This window comes from Notolepis coatsorum, assembly GCF_963971535.1.
Source record: "Notolepis coatsorum genome assembly, chromosome: 4".
In the NCBI taxonomy this organism is placed as follows: Eukaryota; Metazoa; Chordata; class Actinopteri; order Aulopiformes; family Paralepididae; genus Notolepis; species Notolepis coatsorum.
This window is the reverse complement of record NC_140168.1, coordinates 154,685,236-154,710,974: the sequence shown is the minus strand read 5'-3', so window position 1 is coordinate 154,710,974 and position 25,739 is coordinate 154,685,236. Positions and strand designations below refer to the sequence as shown.

Below are 25,739 nucleotides of genomic sequence, written 5' to 3'. Positions count from 1 at the left end.
ACCTTACCCCGGAGTCCAGCCATGGCTCCTCTGTCTGTGTCTCGATTTCGCACGTTGTCTTGGTGACAAATTTCACTAGTCTGTGTTTTTGCACCTTCCCTTTACCGGGATAGTAGACTAGGAGTGCTGGGCTCCCTCTGTCGTGTCCTACAAAGAGCCCTTTTTCACATCTGGACTCAAGCTTGCCTATGTCCTGCTGGTAAGCATAGCACACTGATCCGAATTTGTGCATTCTGGCTAGATTACATCTTTTCCCAGTCATTGCTGTATATGGGGTTGGTAAACCAGTATTCATGGGGGGGAGGGGCTTTACACCTGGCGCTGCTGAGAAGTGTGTGTTCTAACTGGAGTTTTCTCCTACCACAGAGATGTGTGTACTAAACCAACATTGATGTGCTTAAGGCTGACGGCATTGTATGTCTCTTATGCTTGACAGGTATGTTGTGATGTTTTTGGTCAATTGTATTTTCTAATGTTTTATTTTCTAATGTTTTATTCTAATGTTGTATTTTCTAATGTTTTATATTCTAATGTCTGATTCATATAGCTCAGTCTATCTGTGAATGATAAGAGAGATGTGTGTACTAAACCAACATTGGTGTGCTTAAGGCTGACGGCATTGTATGTCTCTTATGCTTGACAGTATAAAGAAAAGAAGTACTCTGTCCATCCTGTCTCCCGTGTCCATTATTCAAGCAGAGCAGGAACACAGTGGTCACATTGGTGCCGTGATTCGTTGATTCTTCGCTGGAGATGAACTTCATCTTCACATCCCGGGGATTGTCCTGCTGCTGCCTGTCTACGTGGATCGGGGCTAGTACTTATCTCAATGCACAGCTTTTAGTCCTCTCTTCGTAAATGTACTATAGCAGTTATTTTCTATTGTAATTGCTGCTTCCTCAATTGGGCAGTTTGAGTTTATTTTGACATTGTATATTTTTGCCAGTCCTCTCTTTGTAAATATACTATAGCAGTTATTTCTGTTGTAATTGCTGCTTCCTCAATTGGGCAGTTTCAGTTTATTTTGACATTGTATATTTTTGCCAGTCCTCTCTTTGTAAATATACTATAGCAGTTATTTCTATTGTAATTGCTGCTTCCTCAATTGGGCAGTTTGAGTTTATTTTGACATCATTGTATATTTTTGCCAGACTTTTAGAATGGATTATTCTAACACCCCACTAGGAGGGAGTGTGGGTAGGGGTAGAGGCGTTTTGAATGTGCCTGCAGCTTTGCAATTTGAAAGTCCTCCTCCTTTTCGGCCAGGTGTTGTTGGTGTGGAGAATAGTAGAGGTTCCACGGAGGCTCCTTTAGTCAGTGGGAGTGGGGTTCCTCCTCACAGTCCTCATGTAGATAGCTTGCATGGAGCCCCGGTTGTTAATACGTCCACTCCGGGCCCTGCTACACCTAGTGCTGATTTCGTGAGTCAGATGGGGGAGGTGATTCAACAGGTCAGTCGCCAACTAGCACATGATATTCTCACTCAGCTTAGTCCACCTGTTAGCACTGCACCTCCCACTTCCACGCCTGCACAAGCTGATTCTAATTCATCTAGCTCACGAGTACTTGACCTGTCCCAGGTCCAGCTAGTGTCCCACAGAAAAATGAGAGATCCCCCTAGCTTCAGAGGGGATGGGTCTGATAATGTTTCAGTGGGTGAGTGGGAGGACCTAATGAGAGATTTCATCAAGAGGGGGAATTTGAGGACTGAAGAGCAGGCAGATGAAATTCTCATTCATCTCAGGGGCAAGGCTAGAGATGTGGTCAGGTTTGGCACAAGAAACAGTGACATTGATACTACCCGCAACCCTGAGGCTATATATGGCCTCCTTCGCAGACATTTTGACACAGTCCCGTGCTCGCCTCTTCCACTGGCAGACTTTTACACGACTTTACCAGAAAGAGATGAGGATGCCTTTGACTACTGGCTCAGACTTAATCGTGCAGTGGACCTCGCCATTGCGCGCTTGAAGGAGCAGAATAAGTCACTGGATTGCCCGAGCACAGAGGTGGCACGTATGTTCATAAGAAACTGCCCCTCCAAAGAACTCGCCATGACATTCAGGTCAAAGACGATTGACAAATGGTCAGCGCATGAGGTCCAAGACATACTGAATGAATACCATTGTGAAGGAATATCAACCATCAAATTCCTGTCATACCCTTTTGATAAGGTGATATAATTAAGATGTGATAGAATTAAGATCCTACATTGTGTTCTATGTCTGTTCTCTCCTCTCCCGCATTTTGGTTTGACCTACTTACTCTGCAGGCCAAGCCAACTCTAATTTGGTTTGACCTACTTACTCATGGTGCAGGCTGTCTGGCCAAGTCTGTTTTACACACAGCTTGGTTTGACCTGCCGACCTGCCGACCTTTTGGCCCCGGACCCCTCTCCCCACACAGACCCACACATGCACCCACGAGCAGATCTCCTCTTGCTCTTTGCATCTGACGACTGGCCGGCTCACATGCACGAACACAGATACACACACACTGATAGAAAGTTCGTTTCACACACTTACACACAAACATACACACAGATAAACACACATAGTATTTATGGACAGCATACATTTATGGACTGCCTTGCTTAAGTATCACAAAGTGTCATAGTTAAAGACAAATTACTAGAGTGAGGACATGACCTCAAGTCTAGTCTCGCAGACACTGATTCAAAAAGCATACACAACCATGTACACACAGACACACAACCGCCCAAATGCGGGGGACCCAAGGGAACACTTATCGTTCAGCCCCCACCCTTACTGGAAAGCCCGTACTGAAAACGGCCCCTCCTTCTACTCCTCTTCCCGCCTAAAGTTCTTTGTCCTCAAACTATGACGCGACAACTGTCAATCATTAAGCCAGGAGGAGGGGCAGCCACGACAAATGTATAAATGATGTGACGATGTATTATCGAGGGCACCACTTTACAACTGCTCGCTCCGTGTGTGGAGGTGCATGCTTGCGTGGTCCGGATTGTGATCTATTCGTGCTGTGAGAGTTCAGTAAACTTTACAGACTGCCATCTGACTCTTTGTCTCATCTCTCTGTTCACCTCGCCGACATTCAATTAAAAGAACCCAGGGTTAATTTATAGTATAAGTGGAAGATCCGAGAGTATATCTTGATCCTTTTCAAGTGGAGGCACCGTAAGTTACACTATAAGGGCTCGTCCAGGGGAAAAACCTTTCAATTGGAGGCCGTCCGCTGGGATTGATGATCGGAAATAGGTGAGCAGGAGATTATCTGCAAAATTGAATATTCCAAATTTATGATTTTTGTCTGGGGTGAGAACACAGGATGAGTAGATCGTAATCTGTATTTTTTATTTTTTGGTTTTGTCTTCTTATCCATTTTGCATTCGTCCCGGGACTGACTGACGAGTCGTAACGGTTGAGTGCATTGGTCCAGGTCGAAACGAGTGCCGGTGCTTTTTCTTCAAATGACAACAGGGTAAGCAGAAAACCGTTAATCATTTTCTGCAATTGGCCATTCTAAATTTAGAATTGTATTGTCATGTTGAAGAGGATGTACCTGCGTCTGTTGAGATCTGTGATGATATGAATATTGTCTCTAGAACACGAGGCACTTGGCTGTGCGATCGAGGTGGAAGTTCATAAATTTTTTGTTTTCTTTATCCAGTGGAATTTTATAGCGTCTCTCTCTCCATGACCCTCGTCGTCACAGCCATGTTGCGTGGAGAGATAGCTATCGTGGTCATGGATTAAAATAGCACCGTTCCGAGGGGACGTGGTACGTGGAGGTAGCTATATTGGGTGGATTGGAGGTAGCTATATTGGGTGGATTGGAGGTAGCTATATTGGGTGGATTATTGGTATAATAACGCATTTCCAACGTGGCCCCCGTCGTCACGGTCACAATTAGTTAGAAGGAAGGTGGTACGAAAAAGTTATTCATGGTTGCTGATATGTGTGTTGAATTGATAATGTGTAACAAATGTATGAAGTTCCATATGATGGGTAAAGCCATGTGTCTCCAGTCGAGTCAAGTGGGTAATTGAATATTCGTCACGGAATACGAAACCAATGCGTTATGTTGTTCCTAGTTTGGTTGATGCTGGTTGTCAATATTCCTAGACTATATTAGCGCTTCTACTATTTTTGTTTGGACTGATGCGATGAGAGAGGAAGCCATCTGCTCTCTCTCTCTCTCTCAGTCTTCCTGTGCTCTCGAGGGGCTTACAGACACGAGGAGATGTGCGCCGTGGTGCGGAGCTGTTCCCTCCGTCGTGGTGCTGAAGCCAGCGCATTGTTCCAGCTTGGTCTGGGTGAATCTCACTCTCTCTCTCTCTCTCTCTAACCATCTCTCTCTCTCTTTCTCTCTCTCCCGCTCTCCCTCTCCTTCTCTCTCTCTCTCCCACTCTCTTTCTCTCTCTCGTTCTCTCTCTCTCGTTCTTTTTCTCTCTCTCACTCTCCCCCTCCCCTGCTCTCTCTCTCTCTCTGTCTCTCTCTCTCTCTCTCTCGTTCTCTCTCTCTTCTCCCGCTCTCTCTCTCACAGCCCCCATTTACCTGTTACCACACATGTTTTTCACAGGACCCATTCAGTGTCTTGTCTTGTACTGATTTGCCCTCTCCCCCACTCGCTCTCTCTCTCCCTCCCTCTCCTTCTTTCTCTCTCTCTCTCTCTCTCTCTCTCTCTCTCTCTCTCTCTCTCTCTCTCTCTCTCTCTCGCTCCCTTCCTCTCTCTCTCTCGCTCTCTCTCTCTCTCCTTCTCTCTCTCGCTCTCTCTCGCTCCCTTTTTCTCTCTCTCTCTTCTCCCGCTCTCTCTCTCTCACAGCCCCCATTTACCTGTTACCAGACACGTTTTTCACAGGACCCATTCAGTGTGTCTTGTCTAGTACTGATTTTCTCTCTTTCTCTCTCTCTCTCTCTCTCTCCCTCCCTCTCCTTCTCTCTCTCTCTCTCGCTCCCTTTAACTCTCTCTCTCCTTCTCTCTCTCTCTTTCTCTCTCGCTCCCTTTTCTCTCTCTCTCTCTCTCTCTCTCTCTCTCTCTCTCTCTCTCTCTCTCTCTCTCTCTCTCTCTCTCTCTCTCTCTCGCTCCCTTCCTCTCTCTCTTGTTCTCTCTCTCTCTCTCTCTCTCTCCTTCTCTCTCTCTCTCGCTCCCTTTTTCTCTCACTCTCTTCTCCCGCTCTCTCTCTCACAGCCCCCATTTACCTGTTACCACACACGTTTTTCTCAGGACCCATTCAGTGTGTCTTGTCTTGTACTGATTCTCTCTCTCCCCCACTCGCTCTCTCTCTCCCTCCCTCTCCTTCTCTCTCTCTCTCTCGCTCCCTTTCTCTCTCTCTCTCGTTCTCTCTCTTTCTCTCTCTCCTTCTCTCTCTCTCTCTCTCGCTCCCTTTTTTATTTCTCGCTCTCTCTCTCTCTCGTTCCTTCTCCCTCTCGCACTCTCTCTCTCCTTCTCTAAAACCCCCTGCCTCTTTCTAAACAGGGCTAGGATTGACCTTTGACCTGAGAAGTGAAACTTGATGCTTGGCTGGAGAGTGCTTGTCGCACGGAGCCTCTCTCTCTCTCCCCCCCTCTGCCTCTCTCCCCCTCTTTCTCTCCACTCTCTCTCGACCTCTCTCTCTCTCTTTCTGCCTCTCACTCTCTCCCCACTCTCTCTCTCTCCCTCGCTCACGCACCCCAGACTAAACTTTTCCTCACACGCTCTCTCTCTCTCCCATTTTCTCTCGCTAGCTCAACCTCTCTCCCTCTTCAAGAAAGATGACTGAACGAATTATACGAAGGTGGGAAGCCTGTGGACCTGGTAGCATAGGCCAGGTAATGGCAGCCACACATTCAAGATGGGTTGACATGGTAGTCAAGAGAGAAAGGATGACGGCGAGTAAACGATTTGTTAAATGGGCAGAGAGCGTACTGGGGGGGCGGGGTGATGAACCGCGGGGGTACCCCCCATCTGGATCAGGAGACTGTTTCTTGTGTGGTCAGTGGTACGGGGGAGGCCCCTGTCCATCTACCCCCTACCCACCTGATGAGCCGGGGGCAGGAAATTGTTTCTCGTGTGGCATGCCTGGTCATTGGTCCCGAGAATGTCCCAACAGGGCTCCGTACCTACCTGCCCGACAGGGAGAACCGGCGCGGAGTGAGAGGGGGGGGGGGGCGCGAGAGGCGTGCACAGCCCCTTTGAGTGGGGCACTTAACCTGTGGCCGTTGTCTGACCAGTGCCCCCTCTCCCTATTACATTCGCGCTCACCCTGACTATTCTCTCTCTCCCAAGATCTCTCTCTTTCTCTTCCTCCCTCTCTCTCCCTTCCTAAAACTCAGCACAGAGGACACAGCTGTCCTGGGTGGGAAGAGGAGGCTGAGTCATTTTTAGCTAGCTGCTCCTGTTTTCTGGGAGAAGTTAAAAGTGGCTATGGAGATTCCCCCGGGCATTCCAACGGCTCCTGGTAGCAGTGCCGAAGGGACTAATCGACGCGTACACCCGATGGCCGTACACCCGATGGCCGAACACCCCATGGCCCCACTGGGGGCTATAGGCCTTACGTCTAGGTCTGGCATTATAGCTCAGCTACAATCAATAGGCGCAGAGAGCTTTGTGTCAATGTCAAGCCGAGACGTGGCTTTCCTTAAGGAAGGTATGTTGCGAAATGGGGAGGGAAGGGTGATTACGTTTCCCCCCCTCGATCCCCATTGACCTCTCGTGTTCTCTCTCTCCTAGGCCTAAGGGGGAGTAATAGCAGACAGGGAGAATAGCCACTAATATGTTTGTTTGTCTATGCGATACTAAATGCATGCGTGATTATGCATGTATGTTCCACCTAGTACATGTGTGTGAATGTTATGTTTGGTTTTAATTTGGTTCCTATTTCCTTAAATTTTTTGACTGAGTGGGTGGTGATAGAGGATTCAATTACTGCATGTTTCTATGGTTGTGGTAGGGTTGTGAGGATGGAGACTGAATGTTGTTGCTTGTTTTCCCTTTTTTTTCCTGCTCTCCTCTGAGAGGCCGTGGACCACCCAGCTTGGACGCTGGAATATACCCCTGGGGCTAGCCTGGTCAGTAGAATGCTGTATACTCATTAGGATACTGTATAACTCAGTAGGTGTACTTGTTGGAATACTGTATACTCATTGGACTACTGTATGCTCAATAGATTAGATCTGCGTTAGGAATGCACTGATATAGGACAATGTGTGTTTTGTTTGGTTTTGATTTGATTTATGCTATATGTTTTGTTGGAATATGTGTTTCTGATTTTGTCCTCTCTTGTTATTTTTTCATTTGTGAAATGGGTGATAATGAGCATGGAGCGTGATGCTGATGAGCCGGAACTGGAAATCTGAAAGTTGAGTGGTTCTTTACGCATTTTGTATGTGTTTCAATCAATGGGTTTTCTCATAGAAAGAGTCTAGATGGATTGTAATCTGCTTGTGGTTGTTGAGTAAGCTGTGGTGTTCTGTGTGCTTTGTTTCTTCCGCAGGCTGTCGGGTTGGGGAGTGGCTGAGCGACCAGCTGAGTGGGTGGACGCGATGGGGGAACGGTCAGCTGTCGTCTGCTTCCTTGGGGACGCTGTGGTCATGCTGAGAACCGTACCGAGGCCCTTCTCCTATCCATACCTCTGCCGGTGGTGACGGAACTGATCTTGGGGTGGAAATGCCTTAAGGTGGGTTCGGGAAACCCCGGACGATATCACGAGCTGTCGCTCGATGGTCGCCTGAAAATGTAAGGCTGGTGCCGAATTGAGGGGGAGGGGCCGTCAACAGGACTTCGGCCTGAAATTCAGTATGATGCAGTGTCCTCTGGGGGTTGAGGTGATGGCTGACTGACTAGGATGGAGTGTCGTTCGGCGCTCTCTCTGCCTGATGGCCTGCGGTGGACTACTGGAGACTGCTGAAGATTGGAGTTGAGACTGTTGGATTCACAGTCTCAAGGGTGGGTGTGAGTGGACTCAACAACTGAATAAATTGAACTGAATTGGACTCAACAACTGAATAAATTGAATTGAAATAATTAATTGAAATAAGAATATTAGAATAATAGATGAGAAAGTATAAATTGATTGAAATTATGCAAAATGTGACTGAACTGAAGCTGAACTGTTTTAGAGTATAATCTAGTTGGAATAAATAGTAAGCATCTTTTCCATATTTTAGAATCAAGAGTGTCAAGCATCTATTCCATATTTTAAGATCAAGAGTGTCAAGCATTTTTTTCCATATTTAAAAAAAAATCCTGGTGAAATGAGGTTAATGTCAATTTGATGGCAATGAATTTTTGTTTATTCCTCTATAAAGTTACGGTAATGAATTTTGATGACTGTTCGAATTGGTAGTGTACCCTCAAATATGTTTCCTGGCTTGTATTGTATAGTTGTTACTAGCATTTTACGGGGTTTTAGTCTGATGTGTTAGCCTGGAGGGGCAGAGCCCAGTAAATGCATTGTGGCAGACACAAGAATTAAAAGATGGACGATTGAAGTGGAAAGAAGAAGACGGTTCACTCTACTCTCTTCCCCTCTGGTCCGTTCCATCATCTGCCCACCTACGATCCCTCCTGTCTAAAGACACTAGACTCTAAGACACTAGACTCTACTGGCGAGATGGAGGCAGTCGTCTCGAAGGACATCCTCCTTCTCCTCCCACGCCTCCCTCGTCTCCCTCCACCCACTGACTGTGCAGGGATCAAGGACTGGATGACCTCTGGACCATCTATTTGTCACATGTAACGGACTGGGATCTCCAACATGCGAGGAGGATTTGCTAGAACCTCTGCTGTACCATGCGCTTCGTTCTATGTTTGACTCCCACCTGACTGTCTCCTACTCTAAAGTCTCTCTATTATCTCTCTCTGTCCCTTCTTGATCGCACCCAACTCTCTCTCTCCTCTGGGCCCCCCGTATAGTCAAGCTTCACGCTTATATGATATACACGCCCTCTTGGATTAAGTGCAAGTCTGGTGTATTAATGGTAGTATTGGTGGTCATCCCATACGTAGGAATATGTCCAGAAATGTACTGTATTTGTTCCTGACCTTCGATTTTGGTTGAGTTTTGGCCTTTTGACAGGTCCATACTTAGTGCCTGTTTTGATGGTTGATGGATGTGTCATATTGGTGAATATGACAAAGGGGGGCTGAAGGTATATCAACCATCAAATTCCTGTCATACCCTTTTGATAAGGTGATAGAATTAAGATGTGATAGAATTAAGATCCTACATTGTGTTCTATGTCTGTTCTCTCCTCTCCCGCATTTTGGTTTGACCTACTTACTCTGCAGGCCAAGCCAACTCTAATTTGGTTTGACCTACTTACTCGTGGTGCAGGCTGTCTGGCCAAGTCTGTTTTACACACAGCTTGGTTTGACCTGCCGACCTGCCGACCTTTTGGCCCCGGACCCCTCTCCCCACACAGACCCACACATGCACCCACGAGCAGATCTCCTCTTGCTCTTTGCATCTGACGACTGGCCGGCTCACATGCACGAACACAGATACACACACACTGATAGAAAGTTCGTTTCACACACTTACACACAAACATACACACAGATAAACACACATAGTATTTATGGACAGCATACATTTATGGACTGCCTTGCTTAAGTATCACAAAGTGTCATAGTTAAAGACAAATTACTAGAGTGAGGACATGACCTCAAGTCTAGTCTCGCAGACACTGATTCAAAAAGCATACACAACCATGTACACACAGACACACAACCGCCCAAATGCGGGGGACCCAAGGGAACACTTATCGTTCAGCCCCCACCCTTACTGGAAAGCCCGTACTGAAAACGGCCCCTCCTTCTACTCCTCTTCCCGCCTAAAGTTCTTTGTCCTCAAACTATGATGCGACAACTGTCAATCAAGCCAGGAGGAGGGGCAGCCACGACAAATGTATAAATGATGTGACGATGTATTATCGAGGGCACCACTTTACAACTGCTCGCTCCGTGTGTGGAGGTGCATGCTTGCGGATTGTGATCTATTCGTGCTGTGAGAGTTCAGTAAACTTTACAGACTGCCATCTGACTCTTTGTCTCATCTCTCTGTTCACCTCGCCGACATTCAATTAAAAGAACCCAGGGTTAATTTACAGTATAAGTGGAATATCCGAGAGTATATCTTGATCCTTTTCAAGTGGAGGCACCGTAAGTTACACTATAAGGGCTCGTCCGGGGGAAAAACCTTTCAATTGTGAGATGAGTTTGAGGGCTGCGGCGAATAGAGGGCCAAAAGAGAAGGTGACAGTGAACACAATGGATATTTCACAGGCCGCGGCACTGCCTCCTGAGGGCCAGGACTTGTCACAGGCAAAGAGTACTGAGTCCTCTGCTCTTGAACGTGTCATTAGCATGCTCGAGAAGGTTTTGCTGCAGAGACCCGCTGCTACTACTGCAACACGGTTCAATTCAAACAGGCAGACCAGGCCGCAGCAGCCCAGGATTGATGGTTTTCATGACATGCCTTGTACTGTCTGCCGCAATACTGCTCACTCAGCCTTCACTCACTGCCGTGATAACAGACTTTGCTTCCAGTGTCACGCACCTGATCACTCCAGATGTGACTGCCCCAATGGGAGGAGACCTGCCTCCCATCAACAGTCGGAAAACTAGTAGATCTGCACCTGGGGGAGGATGGTGCAGATCATGGTGGTGATACTTAGTATAGTTCGCTTTGCTCTGCTGCACCTTCTGGCAAGACGGTGGTGTTTCAGGGGATAAACAAACTTCAGGCAGTTGATAGTCTGTTTTATACAGACGTGTCTGTGGCGGGCAGAGTCCAGATGAAGGCCATGATAGACAGTGGATCTATGGCATGCTCTCTGAGTGAGGCTGCAGAGGCCCGCCTCTTGCGACACAACCCTGACGTCAGGAAATATCCCGCTGATGATATCATTGTGGTTGGCGCAGGCGGGCATCATGGCACACCAAAGGCAGTGTATGAGTCGGAAGTCACTGTGTTTGGCTGCGAGCTGCTTATCCCAATGCTAGTGATCCCTGGGCAGACAGATGACTTGATACTGGGCAGCAATGCTATAAAGAGACTTTTACAGTTGATGAAGAGCACAGAGAGTTACTGGAGGATCATGTCTGAACCAGGTGGTGCCATGGATGATGACTGTCGGCGGTTCTTGTCTCTCCTCTCTAATTCGGAGAGGTGGAAGGGAGAGTCTGTGCCTGACAAAGTTGGCACAGTCAAGCTGAACAAATGTGTTACACTACAGCCACAGTGTGAACACCTGGTTTGGGGAAAGTTGCCAGAGTCAGCTGGCATATCAACAGGCAGCACAGTGATTGTTGAACCGACCCAGTCGAGATCCAGGCCCAGGAATATCATGGTTGGACGAGTCATCACGCCATTATGGGGCGACAGGTGGGTCCCTCTCAAACTGATTAACCCCACCAATAAGACAGTTGTGTTAAAGAGAAATACGAAAGTTGCAGATGTCTTTCCCTGCATTGCAGTTGAGGATCTGTCTCCGCCTGAGGGCATAAAGATTAACACACAGCGTGTCACATGTAATTCTGACGAGCCAAGGTCCAGAGAGGAGATGGAAAGAGCAAAGGAGAAGCTGGGGTTACATGAGCTGAATCTTGAAGCCTGTGAGGTGTCTGATGAGTGGAGAGACAGACTTCTGCAACTCGTTGAGGAATACGAGTCGATCTTCTCAAGACACAAGTTGGACTGTGGAGAGGCGACAGATGTCATCCATAAGATACACCTTATTGACGAGAAGCCATTCCGCTTGCCCTACCGGCGAGTACCACCGAACCACTATGAGAAGCTGAGAACTGCTCTGAATGAGATGGAAGAGAGAGGCATCATCCGGAAGTCGTACAGTGAGTACGCATCACCCCTAGTTCTGGTATGGAAAAAGAATGGTGACCTGCGCATTTGCACCGACTTTCGGTGGCTCAACGCGAGAACTGTGAGGGACGCCCATCCGCTACCTCACCAGAATGATGTCCTCGCTGCGCTTGGAGGGAATGTGTTTTTCTCGACTATGGATCTGACATCTGGCTTTTATAATGTGCCGCTGTACGAGGAGCACAAGAGATACACAGCTTTTTCGTCACCATTTGGCCTCCATGAATACAACAGGCTACCCCAAGGACTGTCAAACAGCCCTGCAACATTCATGCGGATGATGTTGTCTATCTTTGGAGATGAACATTTTACCAGCCTGCTCTGTTACCTGGATGACCTGATGGTTTTTGCCCCCACTGAACAGCTAGCCCTCGAGCGCCTGGAGATGGTGTTTTCACGCCTCAAGAACCACAATCTCAAGCTAGCACCCAAGAAATGTCACTTTCTGAGAACGACAGTCAAGTTTCTTGGACATATTATCTGTGAGAATGGGGTGAAGACGGACCCTGAGAAGGTTGAGGCAATAAACGATGTTCAAGAAGTTCACTTGATGGAGAGCGATGGTGTCACCCCTTCTCAGAAAAAGCTGCAGTCTTTCCTGGGCATGGTGCTATATTATCAACACTTCATTGAAGGTTGCTCCGCAAAGGCCAGACCCCTCTTCAAGCTGCTCTCCGGACAGAGACCTCAACATAAAGCCAAGGTGGGACGGAAGCCCAAGAAAAAATCCCCTCTCCCTCTGAAGCTCTCACCAAGCGACTGGGGCCCTGCATGTAAGGGTGCATTCGAGACCCTGAAGCGTGACCTAGCCCACAGCGTCACCTTAGCCCACCCTGACTTCAATGAGCCATTCATCCTTGCTGTTGATGCTTCATTTGATAGGATTGGAGCCGTTCTCTCCCAAATACCACCTGGTGAGAAAATTGCAAGGCCAGTCGCCTTTTCTAGTAAGACGCTGTCTCCATCTCAGATGAATTATCCAGCTCACAGACTGGAGTTTCTGGCATTAAAGTGGGCCGTTTGTGAGAAGTTTAGCCATTGGCTAAAGGGAAGGCGCTTCACTGCGTGGTCCGACAACAACCCTCTGACTTACATCCTAACAAAGCCGCGTCTGGATGCATGCGAGCAACGATGGGTCGCCAAGCTCGCTGCGTATGACTTTGACCTGAAGTATGTCCCAGGGACCAAGAACATTGTTGCTGATGCTCTGAGCCGTGAGCCATTCGTCAAGTCATGCGTGAGTCACCGCCTTGTTAAGGAGCCTTACATTGCGCTGCTGGATGAGGTCAATGGTGTGGTCAAGGGTGTTGTGCAGGATGCTTTTCGGCTTTCTAACAATTGCCAAGCCATCCAGGTGGTAGGCGAGGGAGCGTCGGATGATGGTGCTGCTCAAGACGAGGAGGACTCACGACTCGGAAGAGGCTCCATCGGTTCGGAGGAGGTCTCTGCAGTTCTGTCGGCTCATCGTAGCGGTGGAGTGGCCATGCTGCCCGGGGCTAACCCATCATCTCTCCAGCTGCCTGAAGAGGACCCGTCCATCGTTATCCCTCAAAGCCAGGAGTCTCCAGGAGCAAGATATGACAATCAGCAGGGCTCTATACTATGTGCAACGGCATAGGAAGCCTACCAGGCGTGAGAGGATGTCTGAGCCGGCCTGTGTCACTAAACTTCTTAAAAACTGGGAGAAGCTGAAGGTGCGTGATGGAATATTACACAGGCTGAAGAGGGACCGCAAGCTTGATAAGAAGCTCTTTCAATTCATCGTGCCTGACAATCTTAAGCGGCAAGTTCTCCAGGGTGTCCATGATGCAGCCGGTCACCAGGGCCAGTCAAGAACACTCTCCCTTGCCAGGGAAAGATTTTTCTGGATTGGGATGGAGAAAGACGTGATAAACTATGTGAAGCATTGTGAAAGGTGTATCCTTGGGAAGACACCCGAGCCAGAAGCCTGTGCACCCCTTGAGAATATTCGGACGACCGCCCCGATGGAACTGGTGTGCATTGACTTCTGGTCTGCAGAGTTGAGCGACAAAAGAACAGTTGATGTCTTGGTCGTGACGGACCATTTTTCTAAGATGGCACACGCCTTTCCCTGTCAGAACCAGTCCGCTAAACAAGTTGCCCGTCGGTTGTGGAACGACTTCTTCTGCATCTACGGCTTCCCCAGGAGAATCCACTCAGATCAAGGGGCCAATTTTGAAGCAGGCTTATAAAGGAACTTCTGGAGATGGCTGGAGTGGATAAGTCACATACCACCCTGTACCATCCCATGGGAAATGGGATCACAGAACGCTTCAACAGGACCTTGGGGAACATGATAAGAGCACTTCCCCCAAAGGAAAAGTCTAGATGGCCTCAGATGGTGCGGATGTTAACATTCAGCTATAACTGCACTGTGCACGAGACAACCGGCTTCGCCCCGTTCTACTTGATGTTCGGGCGAGTCCCGCGGCTGCCCATCGACATTATGTTCCAGCATGTACTGAATGACGAGACCGTTGTCAGCCACCACGAATTTGTCACCCAGATGAAACGAGACTTGAGTGAGGCTGCACGGATTGCCCAGAGACAGAGCCATGACGAGCAGGCACGGCACGCAAGGCTTTACAATCGTAAGGTCAAGGGTTCACCTTTGGCTTTGGGTGATCGTGTACTGCTGGCTAATCGGGGTGAGAGAGGCAAGAGAAAGATCGCTGACAAGTGGAACTCAACCCTGTATGATGTCGTGTCAGTGAGGTCCCAGATTAATGTGTACAGGATCAGAGACGCTCAAACTGGCAGAGAGAAGGTTGTGCACAGAAATCTCATCCTCCCAGTTAGTTTCCTTCCCTTGGACGAAGACATTACTCCGAACCTTCCTGGGGACACAGATCTCGGTGATGCGGCATGCAAGAGTATTCAGGTCTCAGTGGTGGAGAATAATATGGAGGATTCCGATGTCAGGACCATGGACTGGCTCATGCGCAGCCCTGACGTTGTGGATCCTGATGATGAGGATGGCCCATCGAGTCGGGCGAGCAGTATCTCTCAATCAGATGGCATCCTGGCCAATGCCACTGATAGCTCTGTTCACCACCATGTGATAAAGGAGGCATTAACACCAGCCCAGGCCTGGACAGTACTGCCCACTTACCTGACATAGACCCAAGCAATGCGGCCCACTCACCAGTCCTAGGCCCGCACAGGGGGGCGCTCCTAGTTGACACAGACTCCATCTCTTGTAGTGACTCCCTGCATACGGTTAAGGTTCAGCTTGAACAAGCAGTTGACACAGACTCCATCTCTTGTAGTGACTCCCTGCATACGGTTGGTTCAGTTGTTACATGGTTTGGGAGACGGGTCAGACCTCCTATGAGGCTGATTTGTGAGATGTTAGGACAGCGGGTTGGGGATGCTTTAGCTGTTATTGATCCTGGTATGTGCTCCCTTACATGTGTTTTGCCGGTCTAGATGACAGAGAGTTTTATTTTTATTTTTATTTTTTTCATTCATTTCTTGATTTTGATTTCATCCTGGATAATGGTCAAGCAATGGTTCAAGTTCCATGTGCCTTTGTCTAGTTTGGTATGGGATTAATGGCGCTGAGGGAAGAGGGTGGATAACTAGATATGTAGTAAGAGCAAGAGTTATGTAGGTATTGGAGGTGTAAATGGCATCTCTGTTTTGTCTGCGATAAGTATGGGGTCTGGTACCACCCTATTCTTACGCACTTCCTTTGGAAGGGTTTCAAATTGACATTGTTATACATCAGTGCTCTAGTTTCTCTTTTTGAGAGGCTTTTTGCTTCCCCCTCTCTCCCTCTGCCATTCTTGTTTTGTGACGTTCTGGAGTATTCCCAAATTAAGCAGAATTTAAGGGGGTGTATGTAACGGTTTGAAGAATGATCAGCTGTTTTAGTTTACCGTTTTTAGTTTATTGTAAATTCTGAATGATTTGGGATAACCAACTATTGTAAATAGGTCTTTTATTTTGAAATCGTCACTTCAGGAGGAAGTGACGTATTTGCTGCGCGACGTATGGTATCTGCCTTTACATGCTGTTTCTACCTCAGTCTATCCGTGAATGATAAGAGGTAAGCAGCTATCCGTGTACCTTGATGTTATATCTCTGGTCTAAGCCGATAATGTTGTAAATAGGTTTCCAAGTAATGAACCGAGTTATGAACAGTGGTTTGATGTTGATGATGTGCAGTTGTGTATCTGTTTATAAGAGATCTGGCCGTTTTTGCGAACTATTATGAGCACGTTAGTAAACCAGTATTCATGGGGGGGAGGGGCTTTACACCTGGCGCTGCTGAGAAGTGTGTGTTCTAACTGGAGTTTTCTCCTACCACAGAGATGTGTGTACTAAACCAACATTGATGTGCTTAAGGCTGACGGCATTGTATGTCTCTTATGCTTGACAGGTATGTTGTGATGTTTTTGGTCAATTGTATTTTATAATGTTTTATTTTATAATGTTTTATTCTAATGTTGTATTTTCTAATGTTTTATATTCTAATGTCTGATTCATATAGCTCAGTCTATCCGTGAATGATAAGAGAGATGTGTGTACTAAACCAACATTGATGTGCTTAAGGCTGACGGCATTGTATGTCTCTTATGCTTGACAGTATAAAGAAAAGAAGTACTCCGCCCATCCTGTCTCCCGTGTCCATTATTCAAGCAGAGCAGGAACACAGTGGTCACACAAGCACTGGAATACAAAAACATCATGTAGAATACATACTTTTACTTTAGATACTTAAGTACATTCAATAGAAACTACTTCTCTAATTTTACTTAAGTAGAATTTGAATGGAGGACTTTTACTTTTACCAGAGAAATGTTCGTCTTCCTCCCATTCGATTTCCCGCACCCACCATATTGGCCCATGATGCAATATGGGTGGAAGATTGGAAACACAGACAAACACAGGCTGGGATCTCCTCCGTGCTCCGCTGCTGCGGCCTTGCCACGGGGTTGGGTTCTTGACCTTCGACCCCGTGATGTTGGGGGCTGTGACAGGGTTTTTTGCTTCGCGTCCGTTCCCTGGTGGCATGTGGGACGCGCGCTCGAGTGGTCACGGGCCCTTCTGAACGAAGGTAAGTCCCACGGTCTGCTCACCCTCTGCGTTTGAGGTGCTAAACCCTCTTCGCTCAGTCGGATCCGATCTCCCTCCCGTCGTGCACTAGGGGGGGCTCGGATCCTCCCCGGTTTTGATGGTTGTAGGGGGCCTCAGCGGGTACATCTGTCGAGCTTTTTGCTCTGCTCAGCTCCTGTGTTCCACTAAGAGCATAGCGTAAAGCTATACGATCTATAACGTAAGGTTATTCTATAACCCTAGTTATATGAGTATAGCGAGCGCTCTGCTCTGACTCACTGAGGACCCCACGGTCTTCTCCTTTGGTGGAGAAAGACTTGGGAAGGAGCTGATTGTGTGGCCATGACCCCGCTTATATAGGAGCGGATGTGGGTGTGGCCAGGCGGAGGTGAATAGGCGTGTACATGTGGAGGACGTTTTTTCATTATTAGAATGGATAAAGGGATAGTTCCACTAAGAGCAGAGCGCTGGCTATACTCATATAACTAGGGTTATAGAATAACCTTACGTTCGTCTTCCTCCCATTCGCTTTCCCGCACCCACCATATTGGCCCATGATGCAATATGGGTGGAAGATTGGAAACACAGACAAACACATTGTAACGAGCCTCACCGTGTCTGTTGATGAGCAGGGCCAGGTGTTCTCTGTAGTAGGAGCTGACGTAGAGGAGCAGAGCAGGACTCTGGCTGGTGCTGAAGCTCAGGGAGATGTTCTCTCCTCTCAGGGTCACGTCAGAGTAGATGGAGGAGGAGGAGCTGCTGTTCCTGCTCAGCTCGTAGGGCTCCTTGAAGGTGTAGCTGACGGACGTCCCCGACTTGAAGCTGGCCGACACCTCTTTACAAAAGGGAAACATCAACAATTACCTTCATTAGAAAAGTGGATTTGGCCGCGTCATGATTGATGAGGTACTGCTATAAGCCTATTAGAGAGAGACACACTGCTATAGGTCTATTAGAGAGAGGCTCTGCTATATGTCTATTAGAGAGAGGCTCTGCTATAGGTCTATTAGAGAGATACACACTGGTATAGGTCTATTAGAGAGAGACACACTGCAGTTCCCAAAGTGGGGGTCGCGAGCCGCCGCGGGGGGGTCGCCAGATGATTTTTTTTTTTAATAAAAAGAAATCCTAAAAAAATATATACTTTTTTTTTTTTTTTTTTGCAGTCAGGTCACTGAACTTAGAGGCAGGCCAGGCCAGTGTTTCTAGTTGCAGCAGCGCAATAGTTAGATAGGTAGGGAACAACCAGGATATCACTGCAACTCACACAAGTTGGAGAACTATCTGTTATGGTTTGTAACCGACCTCAAACGCAACGGCACAGACAGGAAGTTCAGAGTTAGCCAAAAGCTAGGGCGTATTTATTTACAGAGTCACAAGATGGATGAGGTACAGTAATCAAACAAACGGGGATCTGGCATGTGATGATGTAGCAGCTCTGCAGATACTCCCAGTAGATAGTGGTGAGGAATTGGCATGTGACATTGCAGCGGCTCTGCAGATACTCCCAGCTTTCACTCACGGTGGAAAACGGAGAGAGAGAGAAATCAGAAACAGCCCAACGAACACACAGAGGCAGAAAGGTGACTGAGTCCAGTATTAATCCCAAGTGACTTGATCGTCGGTGTACCACACACAAGTTAGCTGAGTCCAGTGAAAAAACAACACGGTATTCTTCAGTGTTATTCTAACACACAAATTAGCTGAGTCCAGTGCAAAACAAAACGGAATTATTCAGTGTTATCCTAACACACAAATTAGCTGAGTCCAGTACAAAACAAAAACGGTATTTCTTCAGTGTTCACCAAACACACAAAAAACTGATAATCCAAAAGGACTGTTTCCAAAAACTCACCAGAGCGCAACGCGTAAAGCGGGCAGATAACGAGGCGCCGCTCCAAACGGGGAACCAGGTTCTCCACAGCGGTTCTCCACAAAAAGGTCCTGGAGAGAAAGAAGACAGGAACAGCGATGGGGAAAAGCAGGTATATGCAGTTGTATTCCAGAACAGTAGTACTCAAAACGACCCGGCATCGAATGACAGAAGGTCAGAGTATATGAAGCCTCTGGGGCGCTGATTAGAACACACATCAGGTGCGTGATGGTAATTGATACTTGACTTAGAAGTGTGCGTTCGGCAACGGACCAATCATCACAGAATCCTCACAGTACCTTAAAGGAACGGAGCGTGTGGCGGGGAACGGACAAATCATCACAGTACCTTAAGAAGCCTGTGGTGGGGAAAGAACCAATCCTCACACTATCTCTCTCTCTCTTGCTCTCACACACACACAAAGGGAGCCGCATGTGATTGGTGAAGGCGGGACCCTTACAAAAAACTGTTGTTGCTAATCATTGACACATGCTAGCCTGTAATAATCCCTCCCAGAAAAATCTACTTTGCATTTGATATATTGCAAATATATGCCATCACACACACTGGCATTTAAAGGGTTAGAATTATAAAATTAATATCTGGTTGTCACAATCACGGCGGCAAGAGCCTTCTTCACTCCTCCTCATCCTCTCCCACATTCACCACGGAAGCCCCACACCTTCTTCACTCCTCCTCATCATCTCCCACATTCACCACGGAAGCCTCACACCCATATATGGGCAGCACCCCTTCCCCGGGTTCATACGCTGCCAAGCTCATCACTAATCAACACAGCTGTACCTCATCCCCTGATCAGCGAGACGGTACATCTACCTGCAGATCCTGACCAGACCTCGTTGTAGTGTTAAACTAGCTACCTAGGTACAACGACTCAACCTAAAGCCTTGCTAACCTGCTTGTGTAATTATTCCTGCTCTAACCTTGTTTATCTTGTGCCCAGGACCTCCGCTCCAGTGCACCCCCCTGCCTGGACATCTCGTGCTGCACAAGGAGTGCTCTCTCTCTCTTCCTCGACACAGACCTGTGTCTTCTGCCCACAGCTGCACAGGGAGTGCACCTGACCTCACCCCCCCCAAAAAACATTCCCAATACCTGTCTGTTGCACATTCCTGCCTGTTCAACTGTCTGCTTGGGGAATACTATTAAAACACCCTAAAACGCTCCATTCTCTCTTCTCCTGTGTTCAGCTATTGGGCTCTGCCTAAAACCCATTCTCACAGTGGTGTTATGATCAGGGCTGAAGTTGAATAAAAGACTGTATTTTTTTCAATCTGACATTACAAAAAAAATTGAAAAACCATCAAAATCTGTGTTGTTGCTAATCATACATATGCTAGCCTGTTTTTTAACAATAATTTGTGATGCCATCACAAACACTGGCATTTAAATGGTAAAAATTAAAATAATTCCTGCACCAGAATGCAGGAAATGAAGTCTTTGTAACAAAAGAAATCCTGGTGGGGGACCCCCAGACCCTCTGCTTAAAAAGTGGCCTGACTGGGGCTATATTTTGCTCTGCTGTAGACCTATTAGAGAGAGGCACTGCTATAGGTCTGTATAAGCATGGCGTCTCCTTTCACTGCTACGCAGATGACAGCCAGATTTACATGCCATTAAAAATAAACAATAGCAACCCTGTAAAACCATTATTAGCATGCCTTGATAATGTTAAGGCGTGGCTGGCATCAAATTGTCTATGTCTCAATGACAGTAAAACAGATGTCATGGTGTTTGGTCCCAGCAATGGGCATGTGTCTCCTCCTGATGACTTGGGCCCTCTTGGGCTTTTTGTGAAGCCAACTGTCACCAACCTAGGGGTGAAGTTTGATTGTGACCTAAAATTGGACAAGCAGATCAACACTGTGGTGGGAAAGAGTTTTTTCCAACTGAGGAGGCTGTCCAAGGTCAAACCTTTTTTATCCCGTTCTGTTTTCGAAACTGTAATCCACGCTTTTTTTATTTTATTACTGCAACTGCAATATACGTTGGTGTCAGTCAGGCCTCCCTCTCTCGTTTGCAGCTAGTTCAGAACGCCGCTGCCCGGCTGCTGACGGGAACACGAAAGCGGGAGCACATTTCCCCTGTGCTGGCTGCCCTCCACTGGCTTCCTGTGCGTTTTAGAATACATTTTAAGGTTTTACTGTTTGCTTTTAAATGTTTGAGCGGCTTGGCACCGGTCTACCTCTTGGATCTGCTGGAATCATATGTTCCTCCAAGGTCCCTCAGGTCCAGAGTGGGGGACTGGTTATATATCGTATAGCTTACGCTCTGCGCTCTAGTGGAACATATCCTATATCAGTCTAATACTGAATACATTTCTTCACATGTACACACCCATCCGCCTGGCCACACCCCCATCCACTCCTCTACAGGGACGCTGGAAGGGGGGGTGCGGCAGGGGCTGCAGCACCCCCTGTTGGATGGGAGTGTAACTGCAACTGCAAGGTTGTTTTGGCATTTATTCCATTGTAACCGAGGCTACTCAATGTCAAAGAGCGAAGCGGCACTGCAGATGTACCCTACTTCATTGCCAGATCGTCATAGGGGCGCTGTCTCGATAATGCAGTGTTATTAACACCGTGTAGCCGACGCATGAACCGGTTGGGAATCGAATAGACGCGGCCTGGAAGCGTCAACGCGGAACTGGAAATCCGTTGGTATAGACTTTAGAGTAGGCTGCTACAGTAACGTTAGTACTAGTTTGAGTTTGAGTTTAGAGACAGCAGGGTAGCTAGCGCTAACGGCGTGAAAGCTAAAGTATGAGTCAGTTTCAAGTTCCCCCCGCCAGAGAAATTCACCTTCAAGGCAGAAGACTGGACAAAATGGATAAAGGACTGACTGAAGTGGAGAGCTGCCTGTCGCCCATTCTAACGCAGGACCCTTGAGCAGGTAAGCGATTTTAGATGTATAATCACTTTGGAAGTGTGCGGCTGTTGTCCGAATAGTGAACATTGAAAAATAAAGGCACGACATTTTGAGACGTCCCCGTCCGTCGTAGCGTTCTGGTACGGGGGCGCAACAGGTGGGGTAGGCTGGTGATGTATGCTTGTTGTTGCCGCTTGCAATAAATCGTCTTCTGCTTCACGCATGCATTTAATATGACGGTATTATTATTATTTATCTCTGACTCGACCGCACCCCCAAGTCAGAATGAGTTCCCGCGTCCCTGCTCCTCTACATAAGCGGGGATGTGGCCATTCTAACAGCTCCTTCCTTATTTTCACCACCGACAAGAGTCTGTATACACCACTTGAGTTTAGTGCCGAAATAGTTGGAAAGGAGCTACGTTGAAGAGAAGGAGCTGCGTTGACATTATATCTTTGTTTTCTCTCTCACTATTTTCGAGGAAATACAGCGATAATGTCTTCGCCACCGGAGTGTCTAGAAGATGATGATCATTCTGACTTCCACCGGTGCTTCGTATTAGGGGCTCGCGTCACTGAGCAATCCCCGCCGACATTACCTCCGGCTCTGCAGTTGGACACTTTGCTTGGGAGGCGCTCTGCCATGTGAGGGCTGACGGCCTCTCTGGGGCGGGTGATGTTTTTGCGACGCGGGCGCCAGGTGTGTCGGTTGTGGGGGGAACAACTACACAGCTTACGAAGGCCGGCTCCAGGCTGGTATCCTTTTTCGCTGCCACTTAGTGGCGTGGAGGGGGTTCTGGTTTGATGCCCACGTTAACATTAGCTCCTCATCGAGTAAGAGCTTTGTTTTCCTGGGACCGTGATTCCGAATCTGCGGTTCAATTCCCCGGGTCTCTGGACAAACGGATACCCACTGTCGTTGTGCTGGCCCCAATTTTCAAAGATGAAAAGCACCCGGTGCGAGGGAGGTGAGCTTGGTGTTTCATTATGAGAATATCTCCATGCTCAAGTCGGCTATAGTCCGTGAGGGACTTGTTGCCGGCACCGCTGTGTCTGGTAAACACCGTTCTGAAGAAGGATGTGTGTTGCCTTTTTTTCCCTTCTTTCTTCGGATGAGAAGAGGAAAAGACAGCGGCTGTCTGAAGTGTGGGCCTGTATTGCTTTTCTCACGTTGTACAGTTTTCAGTGGTAGCCGCTTAGCTTGCTTCTGCGTTAGCTAGCGGGTTTAGCTAACTGTTTGCCAGTTAGCTACGACGTTAGCTACTCGCTTTCGCTCGGCTGGGAACGTTAGCTTGATGCTATCAGTTAGCCTAGAGTTAGCTGTTAGCTTGTGCTACAACCTTTGGCATTAGCCGTGATAATAGCAGGCCCTGGCACTCTGACTATGACATCATCTTTGACAGAAGATGTAGTCGGGCCTGCACCATGACCGGCTGCAGGAGGGGGGCGCTCGCTCCGGCCATTGCTTCTTCTGGCCTAGCCAGCGAGAAGCCTTCGTCAACGTGGAGACCAACCTGTGTTGTGGCCTTTCGTCCTGCGTTCCTTGGTGCAGGTAAGATGTCCATTGGACATTGCCCCACTCTTCCTTCCTTCCCCTCCCGAATGTTTTTGTTAATAACGATGTCTTTGTTTACAAAACATATGTTACTTCACTACATTTGGAGATACTGAGATGTGCTGTGTGAATTGTCTTGGTCGCTTTGTATAGCTTGAGTAGCGTTGGCCAATGCTTGTGCTATTCTCTCTACCTAGGAACAGCGTTGTTTTTTACGTGAGTAAAAATGAACTGGGTTTTTGTTGTATGATGAGAAGTTGTGTGTGTTCATGTAACGTTAGACAACGTGGCTGAGCCCACAACTGGCTGGGTTACCCTGCAATACTGTGCATAGTGGCATGTGATCGAGGGATGAGTCCCTTTCTCAGCTTGTTATTCTTACTTGAGGGTAATGATGACAATAACAAGTGTCAAGTTTTTTCACACATAAGCAGGGCTGTGCGTGTTTAAACAAGGTCTTCGGCTGTGCTGGCGTGCATGATGTAAAGCTTACTCTACACATTTGGCGTCGTATCAGGGGTAAGGTGATGAGGGGTGGGTTTCCCCGGTTTTCTCCTGGGGCCCCCCCCCCCCTCCCCTCAAATATGATTTTGTTTACAAAATGTGTGTTGATTCACTATGTTTTTGGGGATATGGTGTAAATCCCTCAGCCTCTGCTGGGGTTGTGCTTAGAGAGAGGCAATTTTTTTCTGAAAATTGTTTGGTCGCTGTCATGTGGCCTGTACTTATGTCTTCTCTCATCATGAAAATCGGCGTTCTTCTTACAGTAGTGAGAGTGTACTTTGCCCTTTTTTGTTGTGATGGAGGGTTGTGTGTATCGTTTTCACGTTTAAGATCCACAACTGGGTTAGGTGTTGGCCTACAGAAGTTACATGTGTAAGCTCTTGTACCAGGGCCCTTGGCCCCTCTCTTGGTCTGTGTTTTTTCTTCCTTTAGGGTAAAGGTGTAAAAATTCAGGTGGCAGGTTCGCACATGAGCCTGAAGCCATATATGACTGGTGTCATGGCTCTGCTTTGTCATTGCATCGTATCAGGGGTGAGGGGTCATGAGGGGGTGAACTGATAAACCCCCCCCCTTTTTTTCTGATTGGTCAGGGGGTTGGACCTCCTGTCCTTCGGGCTTCCTGTCATGCTGTTGGGTCAGCGCGTCACAGGGTAGGGAGAGGGGAGGGAGTTCCCTGGTCCCACGCCATATTTGGGCAGGTGGGTCATGGAATTCCCCCCGCCATAGAGTACGTCACTGGGCGCGTTTCTATTGGTTATGAGATTGGTTGAGTTCTTTTCAGGCTCCATGTTGTGGACCTCTGTTATTGTCAAGATGAGTTATGCGGTGCGTGATAACTTTAAAAGAAGTTTTCTGCTCTGCACTCTGTTGCATATGTCTTGAGCTTTTGGTCACGTAGCTCAATGTTACATATATATTTTCAATTATTACTCACATGGGAAGTCTCTCTGGGGGTTCCCTGTCTCCTCTCTTTTATACAGAGCAGGGTTGACAGGGGTGTTTTTCCCTTGGACGTGTCATATGGGACCCATATCTGTGTCTTGGCCAGCTTCCTGCCGCTCTCCCAGGCGGCTTGGAGGGAACGTTATCTGGGTTATTGTTAGAATTACCATTGATATGTTTTGGGTCTCGACGTATACATAGTGCTGGCCCTGGGTGCTTCTGTGTGGAACCACGCATGGGCTTGCGCGCCTTGGTTGCTCATCATCGAAACAGCATTTTTATGGGGCAACTAGGATGGAGTTTGTCTCTTCCGAGCGCCAGTGTACTAGGTTAGTCTCGATGAATTCTCGTTCATCTCTGGGGGGAGATAACGGAATAGATCAACGCATTGGCGGAGGGGTCTCACGTTTTTGGGGTGGGCCACCGGGCGCGGTGCTTTTATGTTCTGACCGTCTTGGTGGCACCCTCTGTGATGTTTTAGATCGACACGCGTACCTACCCCCCTCTTAGGACTGGGGATGGTGGCGTGATTAGGACACGGGACTGGTTCTGGTCATGCCGGACCAGGTCACTTAACCCGTTGTCCGTGGAGGCGCAGATCTGCTGTTCTGGTACCCTGAAGGACTTGTGCTTTTTCTGGGGGAAAATTCCAGGTTGGCCCGGGCGTTGCAGGCGTTGATGTTATGAAGGTGTTCGTGGTTATGTCATTGCGTATTATCCTTCACTATTGCTTGGTCCATATTGTGTTGTACCTTGCGCTGTGCTAAAGGAGCCTGGTCCTTCTCCATTCTTTTTTCGCCCCTCTCTTCTCCTGCTTGGCGGGGCTGGGAGGGGGCTGTCGAGGTGGTTCTTGTACCCCCTCTTGTACTCTGTTGGCCTGGGTTAACCCCTTCTTGAGAACTGAAACACTTGTACTGCTGTATAGCCGGTGTATACCCGCAGTTGTGTTTTGGAGTTTTTTCTTGGGGGGGTTATAGGAACAATCGCCTCCTGTTAGTCGGTGGTTGGTTTCCAGGTGTGTTGGTAGTGGAGTCGACTCTCGGGTTAGGCCGG

General features: G+C 47.9%; 1 protein-coding gene across 1 annotated transcript in view; it reads right to left on the bottom strand.

The window, feature by feature from the left end:
- Nucleotides 1–25,739, bottom strand: part of cntnap3 (contactin associated protein family member 3) — a gene marked incomplete at both ends in the record, with an annotated part of 430,462 nt that overhangs the window by 69,224 nt on the left and 335,499 nt on the right. The window contains one exon of the mRNA XM_084312145.1: nt 17,538–17,759. Within this exon, the coding sequence (XP_084168271.1) occupies nt 17,538–17,759 (222 nt within the window). The remainder of the gene's footprint in view (nt 1–17,537; nt 17,760–25,739) is intronic.